This window comes from Colobus angolensis, unplaced genomic scaffold (assembly GCF_000951035.1).
Source record: "Colobus angolensis palliatus isolate OR3802 unplaced genomic scaffold, Cang.pa_1.0 Scaffold19, whole genome shotgun sequence".
NCBI classification, from domain to species: domain Eukaryota; kingdom Metazoa; phylum Chordata; class Mammalia; order Primates; family Cercopithecidae; genus Colobus; species Colobus angolensis.
This window is the reverse complement of record NW_012115043.1, coordinates 9,702,172-9,716,750: the sequence shown is the minus strand read 5'-3', so window position 1 is coordinate 9,716,750 and position 14,579 is coordinate 9,702,172. Positions and strand designations below refer to the sequence as shown.

Sequence of the window (14,579 nt, the reverse complement as noted above, 5' to 3'; positions counted from 1 at the left end):
ATTTTAACATGTAACTTTCATAATATCTGTATATGTCATAGGAGAAAGAACATTCCAGCAGTGGAAGGAAAGGAAACGTCACCCTGCAGTTCCATGGTATAGCAATTGTACCAAAGTGACCTGCAACAACTACTGACTGTCTCTGTGCATACATACTTGAACCACGGAGTAACTGAGGCACAGGGAGGAAATGGGCTTAGAATTCTGCTTGCAATTCAATAGATTATATTCAGAAACTATAATCACTGAAGAAATCAAGTGTAATGACTATAAAGTCACTATTCTTTCCCAAAGTGGCAAAAGTATAATTGCAAAGTCAAAAAAGGAACTGGAGGAAAATTTTCAAAAGGTGTATAAAGAGGGGTAGAACTAAAGAAATAGAAATTAATCATTGAAGAAAACCACTAAATAAGGAGATTTCAAACTGAGGTAAATTATATAAACATTACTACATACTATACAGTCACATGCAAATGTTTTGATATTTTATGAAGTATATTCCTTATGAAATACTGATAGGAAATTACCTGTTCACTGTAATGCCTAACAACACTCCACATAAGCTGATCTCTCTTGTAAAATTGGTATCGAATTTCATAATAAGCAAGCCTGGGAGGAGAAAAAGGAAAGATTCAAAGCTACTTATATAAAAAAAAGGGACTTAAAATTTGAATGACAGCTAATGCTAATCATAGCCTATTCTTTCACAATTTACTTTGTACATTTACCACATAACAATTTATGATTGTCTTAATAATGGTTACTAAATTATTATAAAAACAGTGCACAAGTTTTTCATATATGCATAAAGAGTGAGGAGATTCTTTAAGTCAACCATCATCCCACCGCATAGTGTGGATTTTAAAGGTTTATTTTCTTATTTCCCACTTTGAATTCTTTCTTTTCTTTTATATGCAATGATAAAATGTTTAAAACATTTTGTACGCTCTGTTTACACTCAAAATTGTGGAGAAGTACTTCTTTTATGTTATTTAAAACTCTACATAAACATTTTAAACAGAAGCATAACATGTACCACGTGGCAGTGTCATAACAAGCAATTCTTCCACTGTCAGACATTTCCAATTTTTGGTAAAATAATTAATGATGCCATGTGTATGATAAATATAACTATTTGGTTGAACTTCAAGATTAGATTACTTTTTGGAAAGAATTTCCAAAAAGAGAATTACTGAGTGAAAAGCAACAAAACATTTAAGGCTCCTAACAAATGTAGTTTTCCACTTACACCAACAGTATTTAAAAAGTGCCTATTTCTTAGAACCACCCCGACTAGTATTAAATAGGATTTTAAAATAGAATCACTCATATTTTAAAATCTTTGATAAGTTGCTTTAATTTGCATGTATTCTTTGATAAATAATAACGCCGTCATTGTGTTTTCCCTTTTGCTAATTTCTCCTATTGTTCTCTGGCCACTATACCATTAGAATCTAGGTTTTTCTTATCAATGTTTAATATTAAGATAATAGTCCTTTCTCTGTCATTATATTTTCCCAGTCTTTTGTTTTTAATTATTTTCATTTTGTTGAAAAGTATTTGATTTTTATGTGGTTAAATATATCTTTTATTTTCCATTGAAATGTTTTCCATTGCTTTTAAACTTAGAAAGACATCCTCTATTCAGAGATGTCTTTTTTTTTTTCTTTTTTCTTTTTGTCTTTTCAGTTTAGGTTTTATATTTTATCATTCGTTTTCTCTGAAATTTAGTAGTGTATATGTAAGGTAAAAATGATCTACATGGATTTTTTTTTCACCCAGATAATTACTTGTTCCAATACCATTGTTGAACTGCAATTCAGTAACAATTTATTTAATGTATACATATCTAGCATTACATATCTCTGAATATAACATGTTTTAAAAATGGTCAATTTACAATATATGACTTAAAAATTCAATTATTATTCTATATCCACGTATTATCTAGATATGAGTAATCAAAGAAAACAAGACTCTTCACCTTATCATTATGAATACAATAAGCATTCCTAAAGAGTATAATCACAAATGGACCAAATTCTCCAAATGTAAGTAGTAAAGTTATCCTTTTCCTAAGCTAACATTGCACAAGTGGAGAGAATTAATCTCCAGAAACATGACCTTGGTACACCTGCTTCCCAATGAACTCTAACAGAAGTCTTACTTGAATATAAGGTCATCCACATCAGTCAGAGTAGCACCTATGCTTTTCAATAGCAAGTTGACAGACTGAACTGCAAACATTTCCTGTTTTTCTTTGTCTGATCCTTCACCTCCGGAACCCAAAGACAAACTCAAATGCAACTAAAAGAAAAATAATGTTCAATAAATGAAAGCTAAAAGTGAAAATTTTACATATTTAGGATCCAGGTAGTCCAGAAACAAACCAAAAAAAGTCTTTCGATTAGAGTCCTAGTGAAAGCTATTATTTGATACTATACATTATAGCAGAACAACCCACTTACACTTGATTCTCTTTGCTTTTTAAAAAAAATACAAATTAGTCTGATCCAAAAATAGTTCTAATTTTTGCAATGTATATAAATGCCATTGTATTCATATGAAGGAGACCAACACACTTTACAAAAATGTCATAATCATTTTAAGAAGAAAAACATGTCAACTGGCACACAAGTAATCTGCCAGTCAAAATAATAGATAATAACAATAACATGACAATTAAGGTAAGTTAGCAAGTTGTTAAGTTTTTAAAAGTATAATAAGGTTTTCAGCTTCCACAGACCCTCCAACTTAGTATTTAAACATGAGGTTTCAGGTCCTCATTTAGCTGCTACTTCGTACTGAACCATCATTAGTGCAACAGCACAAGAAGATACAGGCAAAAAGTAATTCAACATGTGTAAAGTAGATGAATTTCCTTTCTCATTTTGTCATTTCCTAGCCATATTAACTAACTAATATAGAGCTCAAGTAAAGTGGAGTTGGCCAGGTGCGGTGGCTCAAGCCTGTAATCCCAGCACTTTGGGAGGCCGAGACGGGCGGATCACGAGCTCAGGAGATCGAGACCATCCTGCCTAACAGGGTGAAACCCCGTCTCGTCTCTACTAAAAAATACACAAAAACTAGCCGGGCGAGGTGGCGAGCACCTGTAGTCCCAGCTACTCGGGAGGCTGAGGCAGGAGAATGGCGTGAACCCGGGAGGCGGAGCTTGCAGTGAGCTGAGATTGCGCCACTGCACTCCAGCCTGGGTGACAGAACGAGACTCCGTCTCAAAAAAAAAAAGTGGTCTTGGGGCAAGGCCAGGAAAGCCTGTGGTTGTTTTTTTCTTTCATGTGACCTTCTGCCCACATGAAGAGTCTGGGAGTGTTGGGATCCAGGAAAGGTAACCACGGGTAAACACTGATCCAGCCTTTCCCTAGGGCATCGTCACTATGGGCTATGAAAATAATTGTTGTTCATAATCTTTACCATTAGACTTCATGGCTCAATTCCCACTGTGCCTAAGAACACAAATAGGTAAATTATCAATCATTAGTATCTCTCTAGAATACAATATCCATGAAGCTATTTTATACCTCCACAGCAACTTTCATAATAAGCTTTCAGTAAATATTTGTTTCAGGTGTGATTCAATCCCACAAATAACTGATTTTCACTTAAAAGTGAAAAAGAAATGGTATATTACCTATCACATAAAACATTATCAATTTTAAACCTGACACTATCAATGTCTGATATCACCAAACTGATATACCAATTTAAAATAATAATTTCATTTTAGAAATCCATTCATTTAGCTGAAGAACTGGTAAATGCAATTGAAAGTAATGTGCTGTAAACAGTTTTTGAGAATGTAAAGGATCATCAATATTTTAAAGTTACTTAATTATAAATCTGGCCCATTACACAAGTTTAGAGCATTATGGTTGATAGCATTTGTGAATTTACTAAGCAGTCACCTTCTCCTATAAAAGCTAAAAAGAACAACAAAAGGGAAAAAAGAAATGAGTTCATAAAGCACAAAATCAGGCAAATGAAAGGTATCCAATTTTCCACTCCCTTAGTTACAATCAAATTTTGGAAGGGGGGAAAACACCACATCAACAGTATAGTACCTACTTCAGCGTTTTCGCATTCTGGTTACAGCACCCATTACAGCTCTCTGTTTAGACAGTGATAGTAGTTACAAAGTGCAACCAAAACATTAAACGTTGGCAAGCACTTCTACGCTTAATTAAGAAATGCTTTTGTCAGCTTCTTCTTTGAATAAGGGGGTTATTAATTCAAGACTGGAAACATGCTCTGGTGGTTTCTCTGTGGGAATTATGGCTGTACATATGTTACAGAGAATTGTCTTAATTATTTCGATTAATCAAATAAAATTCCCACCAAATACATGATGCAACAAATTAAAACCTACGATGGTCCACAGACCCTTTAAAAAGTTCTACAATAATTTCACTAAATTTTCAAATCAATAATTACAACAAACCTTCACAGGAGAAATATGGAAATGTTCAAAAAAACTAAGAATTGACATATCAGTCATTGAAGTCTCCATTAATTCTGCATTTAGAGCATCAATATCTTGTTGGATTAACTTTGTCTGAAAAAAATAAAATCAAGAATTTCTATTTTAATTTTTTTCTCTATTATAGTTAGTTCAAAAGGCTGATTTAAATTTTTTTTAATTTTATATTTTTCCCAAGAAATGAAAATTTTTACCCGTCTTCTTTCAGCTTCAGGGTCTGTTGTTGGGGTAAACAGTACAATAACAGCTCCTAGAAACCCCTGATCAATTTTTAAGGCCATTTCCTGAATGAGGACCATAAAATACCTAAGGAAAAACATTTAAGATGGAAAAGGATGTCTACCAAATATTTTAATTTTTGATGTTAAAACTTTGATTTTAGTGAAAAGCCACAGTTATATCTTGTTCCTTCATCTCCTAAAAATTATGTTAGTAAGATCAAAGTCTTCTCAGATTGAGACCTTTTCACTGGAGTGAAAGCTTCACTCAGGGTAATATTGCTGCATTAACACTTAGCACTTACAGTCCCAAATGCTACATTCATCATGTCACAGATGAAACAAATACAACTAGATCATGTAGCATGTATGATCCAATTTTTAAAGTTCACAGCGATTACATTAAAGAACATAGCTCACAAATACATATCATTTAGATTTCACTTACTATTTTATATTCTAATTGGAGTTATAAAGGGAAGAAGATACTTGAAGAAATTCTACACTTTAAAATATGTAGAGACTACTACTAAAATAAGTTGAAGCATAAAAGATTACTTGACCAAAAGTGAATTAAAAGGTTCAGTTGAAAAACACTTTTTACATGAAAGTCACTTTCAAAAAGAGTGAGATTTATTTTCAAAGTAGATTCTCATTTTAAATTCCTTTAGAGAAACAGCAGGAATCTTTACTTACTTGAACTGTAAGACTTTACTGTACTCATTAAATCTTGTGATGACACTCACATCAATGAAAGGCTTGGGTTCTAAGAGGAAGAAGTAACACATGAAAAAAAAATAATGCTTTATACTAGGTCAAACTAATGTCTATTTAACTTTTATAAATAAGTTGTATCTATGTCACAACTTATTTCTTTTTACCTGAATCTAAAGCAATAGATTTTGGAGGGGCAACAGGATGAAATACAACAGGGAACATTGCACCTGGCAACTGATTATCAACCTGAAAGAAAAGAAAACCAACTTAGCAAGATTTCAAATAATTTAAACTTTTAGTTTCAAAGATAACGTTATAGAAGAGGCCACTACTTTCATCATAATTAAGTGTCTGCGTGTATATATGGTGTAATTAGAAGTTTCATTTTAAACCTGTAAACGTTATATACTTCAGCAAGGGTAAGGCTTTCTCTCATAATTGTATTAACAGTGTGCACTATGTACATCATTAATGAAAATACTTGTATCTATGGATCCCGCAAGATTTCAATTCTCTACAGTTTAAATAAAATATAAGTGGAAACTGAATATGAAATTAGGGAATAAGGTAAAAAGAAAAAGAATTAAAGTAGGTTAAACAGTACTTAACAGCTAAAAGGAAGGAAGGAAGGGAGGGATGCTGGGAGGGAGCAAGCAAGCATCCAAAAGGAACCTCCAGCAAAGTTCTGCTCTCTGCCCTGAAGAATGACAAAGGAAAATCTTATATGGGGGTCCCATGACAAATTCAAAGGAACATTTAAAAATAACAATCTCAGTGCAAAAAAACCCTTTTGCAGGCTAATTGATCAAAATTAGTCTTAACAGTCATGAAGTTTATATATAAGATGTTGAATAAACAGGATATGTGGAAGAAGGGGAAAAAACATACAACAATACCAATTACAATGTAAACTATAAAGTTGTAAAAAAGAAATTTCATTCCCAAGATTCCCAAAGTGATGATAAATACTTATTTGAGGATGACAACGTTACCTGAAGCCAGTACAACCTGGCCCTTAAACTTCTCTGGTGAGAAGATTGCTTAAATTCAATCTGAATTCCTGATAAAAAGTCTCGTTTAATAGGGCAACGAATAGGGAGGCGCATTTCCATTGGATCTTTATCAAAATTGACCTGGAAAAAAAGCGCATGGTTTTGTGATGAGCTGATATTAGCACAGTAGCTATTCTATTTTAAATATCTGTTTATTGATCAAATTGAAAAAATCTTTATCTTTGTGTCTCACCAACAGATCTATCTTAACAACAATTGTGAAACTTTTCAAGTATAGAAACTATAGTTTACAAAACATGCTTTATGTAAAAGAAAACTTCTTCAAATAATGAATAGTTCCAGATAATTCTTTTTTTTTTTTCTTGAAACGGGGTCTTGCTGTCACAAGTACAGTGGCAAAATCACAGCTCACTGCAGCCTCAACCTCCTGGCTTCAAGTGATCCTCCTGCCTCAGCCTCCCAAGCAGCTGAGACTACAGATGTGACACCATGCCCAGCTAACTTTAATTTTTATTATCTTTTTTGTGTAGAGACAAGGTCTCACTATGTTGCCCAGGCAAGTCTCAAACTCCTGGCCTCAAGTGACACTCCTGCCTCAGCCTCCTAAAGTACTGGGATTACAGGTGTGAGCCACTGCACCTGGCCCCAAGATAATTCTAAACAAATCTGTTTTGCAATCAATAATTGATAGCTTAGTCATGTCTGACACTAATTATATATTTTTATCATTTAAGTATGGCCAAAATTGATGGGGGTGGTGGGGAATGTAACTGGTGACAGTGCTACCCAAACCATCAGACAACAATGACAAAGAGTAACCAAACTGCATGATTAAACTAGAGCAAGCTGGAAATTGCAGTCAAGCTTCTTCAGCCTTCCTGGAGCATAGGTGACTTTTAGTTTTAACTGTGTAAGGGCCCAAGTGGAGTGCATCTTTATTTGTGAATGCCTACTCATGTCCAACAATCACTCACATTTATTGAATTTACTTGAGCAGGTTTTTGTAGGTTTTTCCTCAATGAAATATGTAATTTTACACAGTCTTTATTTAGCAATATGTATTGGTGTCATTCAAAATATAAAAAAAAATTTCAATGAAACAATCTTCTTCCCAATCATTCTGAAAACAAGTTCCATAAGACTATCTGATTTGTTAATAGAATTATAAAAATATTAAAATGCAATAAAATTATTAAAACACCGATTTAAATCCTGTTTCACAGTATATGATTAAATAACAATATGTTTTAATTAAAAATATACTTATGTGTATCAGTCATACCAATCCTATTAAGAAATAAAAGTTTATCTACTAATAAGTTCATTTTTGTACACGTCTTTACTTGGGCACTACAATTTTACTTACTACCACCACCAGGAAAATACACATATAAAAATCAAAACAAAAGAATTTTGGTATACCTCAAAATTATTATCTAGCTTAATCCAGCCATGGTCTCTTGATATTTGATGTTTCTGATAGGATTGTTCCAATAAGATTATCTGCTTTTGACTAAATGGCTTCCATTTCCGTTTTGGTTTCATCTCCCAAACAACACCAGAACTGAATAATTCACACAAAAAAATTAAATTAGCAATATGTATTTAGATCTGTGGAACTTTATGCAACTCCAGATTATTGTAACTATTATTTTCCTATGAAAATTACATTGGTATAAGGAACTTCTTAAAGTAACGAACTATATCTGTGTTGCAAGAGTACAAAAATAAAAGAGGCAGGCAAGAAAATAACTTTTTCTATCAATGTTGACATCAATCAATTAAGGGACTGGCAAACTTTTTCTGCAAAGGGCCATATATTAAATAGTAAATATTTTAGGTTTTCTGGACTGAGACAAAATTCAAGTTATTAGATAGGCAACTTAGATACAAAAGAAAGAAAAAACTCCCATAAATTTTTAATTGATGAAATTTAGAATATAAAATAATTAAGAGCAATTCTTAAAAACAAGTCTATTAATGAAAAAATAAACTTCTTTTGTGAAAGTAACATGTCACTTAGTGTTATTTATTACTAAAATCTATCGCAAATGTTCATCTATTAATGGTAATCTGTAATGAGCATCTTTAAAAATACCATTTCACACAGATAGGTGCTGCCAAATACTGACATTGATCAATGAGAATTTATTTTACATGAGCATATATATCACTTGGAAGGCATTTATAAAATTCTATTAAATTATTCTCTTGATATTTGCCTTTTAGTATATTAATACATTACAGGTCAATCACTTCCAATTTAAAGTTAGGTAGAAGCTCCTCAATTGCACAAACGAATTGTGAAATGAGGAAATTTCCTTACACCTGCATTGAGGTCAGAAAAAATGTTGCTGGAACTGGAGTGGCAGGCCATAAAATATATCCTCTCCAAATATATGTGGAAGTGGAGATTTTGCTTCATGTTTTAACTTTGGACAGCACAGGAAGTACATGGAATATCTTGATATTACTTGAGATTCAAACATTAGTTGTCTTCAAAATTGACTATACTGTAGTATAAATTTTTCACATAAGCACTGTCTTCCAATTTTAGCTTGAAATTCATTTAAAAAATCATCAATTCTGCAATTATGCAACAAAAACTGATTTCCAAAGCCACTATTATTGGTGTTTAATAATAGTGGTTGAGGGTGGTTCTTTTTGTTCAAAAAAATTTTAATCCTGGCCCAGAACTCAAAAAGTACAATAAAAAGTTACTGCTGCTAACCCATCAAACTGCTATGTGGTAACACAAGTTAGAACATTCAGATTCTAGTTCCGGCAAAAATTCACAGAACTGATGATAGTTAAGTCCGCAAGACTTAATAAAGTTTACTATTTGACACTAATGGTTTGATAACAAAAGGTGGACTGAAATATTTTCTACTAAGTACCTGCTCACAAATAATACAATAGGCTTTAAATGCTTTACCTTTTCACCAGCTTTATGAATTTGTCCAACTAATTCTTTTTCTGTTCCACACATATTTTTCCCATAATCAGTTGTATCTATCTTCAGGTTATATTGAATTAGTATTTCATCAGCTTGTTTGAAAATATTCTCACCTATAGTTGTCCTAGGCAAACTATTTATAGAGGTTAATCCTTTAGTCACTTCAAACTCAGTGCTGACTTCTCAAATATACAACTGAACAGTATTGGTAACATCTGTTGACTCATCAAGAGCCAAGGGAAACCACTCAATATTATTTGCCTTGTTTTTTAAATTGACTATTGATGTTGTTCGGAATGTCTTCAATTCTTTAAGCAACTGTTCCTACTGAAAGGCTAATGGCCTTAAACAAGTTCATTTGCTCTGGATACATTTCTTTAGCTGCTGCAATCAGACATAATTCAATTAACTCACCATTGGTAAAAGACTTAAAAGACTTTCCTGGCTTGGCTAACAAATAAGTCACTCAGAAACTCACTTTGCTTGCAGCCTCATTATTGTTTTTTATATTTGTGAAGATGTTCTGTGTGATGATATATTTTGCCTTAAATTTTCTAATTTTTCTGGCCATTGCTTTCCTGTGATTTGGAAATGTTATGGTAAGTGCTTAGTTTGGAAACTATATTGTCAATATATATTGTATTATTTCAGCACAGCTGTAGTTTCATAACATAGTAAAATAATGCTTTTTTAAATAAGAAGATAATCCACATTTCATTATGCCCTAAAAGAATAACATTCAAAGTCCACTTTTCTCTTGTTTTGGTATGATGGATATATATCAGTAATAAAAAAATGCTGTACAACAATATGCATGAACTCAAACATGCTGTGATTTGTAATGCACTGAGTAGCAATGTCAAAGTAGCCATGCAAAAGAACAAAAATCACTGTGTCCCAACAAAACATTATTTATGGGAAATAAACTGAATTTCATAATTTTCATGTGTTATTTTCTTTTAATTTTTTTTCAACTATTTACAAATGTAAAACAAATTATTCTTAAGTCAAAAGCTGTACAAAAACAGGCACTGGATTAGATTTGGTTCACAGGCCAAACTTTGCTGGCACCTGAATTAGGGAATACTAAAATCTATAATACTTTACTTTACATAGCTTGTTTATATTAGTCAATGGTAGTGTTAACAATGTTCTAACTATAAAATGTATTTAGAGGATACCAGTCAATGAAGGCACTGAATAAAATATCTACTATAGACAATATAAATCCAACATTATTCATGATAAAAACTCTGAGACAACTTAAAGGGGAACTTCCTCAACTTGATAAAGAGCACCTACAAAAAACTTATAGCTAACATCATAGTGAGAAACCAGATGCTTTCCCACCAAGATTAGGAACAAGGCAAGTATGTCCACTCTCAACTATTCCCACCTTAAAATAGTACTGAAGTCCAAGAAGTGGTAAGCCAAGAAAGTCAAGTTGGGAGTGAAGAAATCAAGTGCCTATGTTCATATTTGACATGACTGTCTAAACAGAAAATCCCAAAGAATCAACCCAAAAACTCTGGTAACTAATAAGAAATTATAAAAATTATAACAACATTGCAAAAATATATACAAGTCAACTGCTTTCTTACATGCCAGCAATAAACAATTAAAATTTAAAATAAAAACAGAATACCATTTACATTAGCACCAAAGAAACAAACACTTAGGTATAAACAAAATCTAATACAAAGTGTATGTGATCTAAATGAGGAAACTACCAAAGTCTTTCAACAAATTATGTTGGAACACCCGGACATCCATATGCAATAAAGCAAATCTAGACATAGAGCTTTCATCTTTCACAAAAAATAACTCAAACTGGATTAGACTTAAATGTAAGTTTGAGATCAGCCTAGACAACATGGTGAAATTCCATCTCCACAAAGAAATAAAAAATATCAGCCTGGCATGGTGGCACGTGCCTGTAGTTCCAGCTACTCAGGAGGCTGAGGTGGGAGGATTGCTTGAGCCTAGCTGGCAGAGGCTGCAGTGAGCGGTGATTACAACACTGCACTCCAGCCTGGGCAATAGAGTGATACTCTGTCTCAAAAATAAATACATACATACATACATAAAAATAAATAAATATAAAACACAAAATTATAAAACTCCTAGAAGATAATAGGAGGAAATCTAGGTAACTCTGGGTATAGTGAAGACTTCTTATATACAACCCCAAAAGCACAATCCATGAAGGAAAATAATTGATAAGTCTGATGTAAAATATAAAATTTCTGCTGTTAAAAACAGTTAAGAGAATAAAGAGATAAGCCACAGACTGGGAAAAAGTATTTGCAAAACACATATCTGATAGAAGATACAAAGAACCCTTAAAACTCAACATTAAGAAAATAACCTAATTTTAAAATGGACAAAAGAGTTGAACAGGTGGCTCAGGAAAGAAGATATATAGATGGCAAATAAGCATATGAACAGATCCTCAACATCATGTCTCATCAGAAAACTGCAAAGTAAAGCAATGACATACTACTACATCCTTATTAAAATAGCTAAAATCCAAAACACTGACAATACCAAATTTTGGCAAGGATGTGGAGCCACAGGAACTCTCATTTATTGCTGGTGGGAATGCAAAATGATGCAGCCACTTTGTAAGATAATTCGATATTTCTTACAAAACTAAACATACTTTTATCACATGATCCAGCAATCACATTCCCTGGCACTTACTCCAAAGAGGAGAAAAACATATGTCTACACAAAAACTTGCACATGAATGTTTATAACAGCTTTATTCATAATTGCCAAAATGTGGAAGCAACCAAGATCTCCTTCAATAGTTGAATGGATAAACAAACTGGAGTAATAGTCCATTCATACAATGGACTATTTAATAAAAAGAAATGAGCTGTCAAGCCATGAAAAGAAACAAAGGAACCTTAAAAGCATATTGCCAAGTGAAAGAAGTTAATCTGAATAGGTTACATACTGTTTGATTCCAACTATATGAAATTCTGAAAAAAGAGAAACTTTGGAGACAAAAAAAAGATCAGCGATTTCCAAAGGTTTAGAAGAGGAATGGAGGGATTAACAGGAGGAAGCTGAGAGACTTTTAGGGCAGTGAAACTATCTTATATAATACTGTAATGGTGAATACAGCTTATTATGCATTTGCAGAACTCATAGAATGTACAACACAAAGAGTAATACTTAAGATTAGATACAGAAGTTAGATAATAATGAAGTTAGATAATAATGTAGTATCAGTATTAGCTCATCAATAGTAACAAATGTACCACACTACTGCAAGATGTTAGTAACAGGGGAAAGAAGAGTGTGGGTATATGAAAAGTCTTTATTTTACACAGTTTTTCTCTAGACATAAGGCTGCTCAAAAAAAAGTCTGTTTTTTAAAATTATGTAACTGATGTTTTTCCTTTGGAAATCTAGGTTTCACCGAATGTGTAACATGTCATAAAAAAGGTAATGAAGTTATTTTAGATAAATTTTTAAATGTTCTTATAAAGGTGCACCTGACAAACTAGGACAGCATACACAATATTAAAGTAAAAAGTTTTATCAAAGAACAAAACGGAAAACTGGACCTATATAACTAAAAATGATTACCATATTTAGTTTAAAAATATCATGTAATACTGAAATATATAACAAAGAATGCATTGCCTATATATATATAAATATATAAACATTATATTAATAGTATGTATGATACCGTTTATAATCATTAGTTTGTCAGGTGTTGTGCAAAGTTCATTACACAGATTATCTATTTACTTTTCTCCGTAATTTGCTTTTCTTTCCCCAAACGTGCTTATTGATAGATCCCATTGTGGTTATATTTGGTATCACGTCAACCATTCCACCCATCAGCCTCCAAAAAAGAATAAGCCTTTTACCAAATTCAGTGTGATTTTTAAAATCAACTAAATATTCTAATATTTTTCTTACACAGGTTTAAATAGAGCTACAGAAAATAACTGGTCCCATAACTATTACAAAATTCTAAATGGCCACCCATTAAAGATTATGTACTCATATCAAATACTGCCTCCTCTCTGAACCTTGTTTTCAATTTGTTTCTGTTTCCCCTGACTCGACAGTTTGTCCAACCTCTACTGCACAAACTAGTCACTTTTACCTCTGTATTTCCATTGCACACGTACATCCTTCTTTGTACATCCTTTCCTTTTCTATTTTTGCAACTCATTAAACACAGACACACACACACACACACAAGGACAACAAGGAAAGAAACAAACCACTTTTTTCCCCACCAACTGACAATGAGTATTGTGAAGACAAAGACAGCATCTTAGTCATCTTTATATCCTCAGGGCTTTTCAACGAACAGTTCAAAGAATTATTCAGTAAGTTTTACTGAATAAATATACAGTATACGAAAGTCAAACCAGGTATCTTTTTACTTTCCTCAAATTGGCTATTATGAACTCAATGCCTTTTAAAGGTTTAGGATGTCTTATTTTCCTTCTTGCATACCTGGTTATCCCAATATACGAAACTTCCTGCTTGCTTTCATTGTTAACCAGTGAAAGCCCAAGACTGTGGAGAGACAAGTTTATTTCATAATCAGCCTGTTCCATTTCTTCTGCCTGTAGTGCTTTGGAAACCAAGGCAACATCATCGGTGAAAAGCAAAACTCTCTGGCGCCCATCTAGAAATGATACCCAGTGTATCTGGATGTTTGCATCATATGGAAACTGTCCACATTCATCCTGGGAAAAAGAAAGACTTTTCATTAAACCCACACATAGTAACTTTTTATTATATAAAATTGAACTATAATAACTGAGAAAGATTGAAAAAGTTTAAGAAGCACTACTAAAATTGAAAAATTCTAACCATCAAAATGACATAAATTAAATTAAGTTATAATTTATTTTAAAATATACTCACGAATTATTTTCAAAAACTAAGACTAATAGTACGTAGTTTTTTAATACCTTAGTGTGAATTACCAATTGAGTGCTGAAAGGGCACAGAGCAGGATTTTCAAGAGGATACTTTGGTGGCACCAATGCAGTAAGATGATTATTTGTCTCCAAGCTGGAGAACAGAATGGTTCAGAAGTTTTATCAGAAATGTAACCTTAGGCCACGTGTGGTGGTCACGCCTATAATCCCAGCAATTTGGGAGGCTGAAGCGGGTGGATCACCTGAGGTCAGGAG

General features: G+C 32.8%; 1 protein-coding gene across 2 annotated transcripts in view; it reads right to left on the bottom strand.

Annotated features, from left to right (window-relative positions):
* Positions 1 to 14,579, bottom strand: part of VPS13C (vacuolar protein sorting 13 homolog C (S. cerevisiae)) — a 187,757-nt gene that overhangs the window by 24,356 nt on the left and 148,822 nt on the right. For both annotated transcript variants that reach the window (XM_011940470.1, XM_011940469.1), the window contains 9 exons: positions 13,891 to 14,126; positions 7,866 to 8,007; positions 6,423 to 6,563; positions 5,595 to 5,676; positions 5,410 to 5,479; positions 4,690 to 4,801; positions 4,457 to 4,570; positions 2,168 to 2,307; positions 528 to 609 (listed from right to left, as the gene is read on the bottom strand). In XM_011940470.1, the coding sequence (XP_011795860.1) occupies positions 528 to 609; positions 2,168 to 2,307; positions 4,457 to 4,570; positions 4,690 to 4,801; positions 5,410 to 5,479; positions 5,595 to 5,676; positions 6,423 to 6,563; positions 7,866 to 8,007; positions 13,891 to 14,126 (1,119 nt within the window). The remainder of the gene's footprint in view (positions 1 to 527; positions 610 to 2,167; positions 2,308 to 4,456; positions 4,571 to 4,689; positions 4,802 to 5,409; positions 5,480 to 5,594; positions 5,677 to 6,422; positions 6,564 to 7,865; positions 8,008 to 13,890; positions 14,127 to 14,579) is intronic.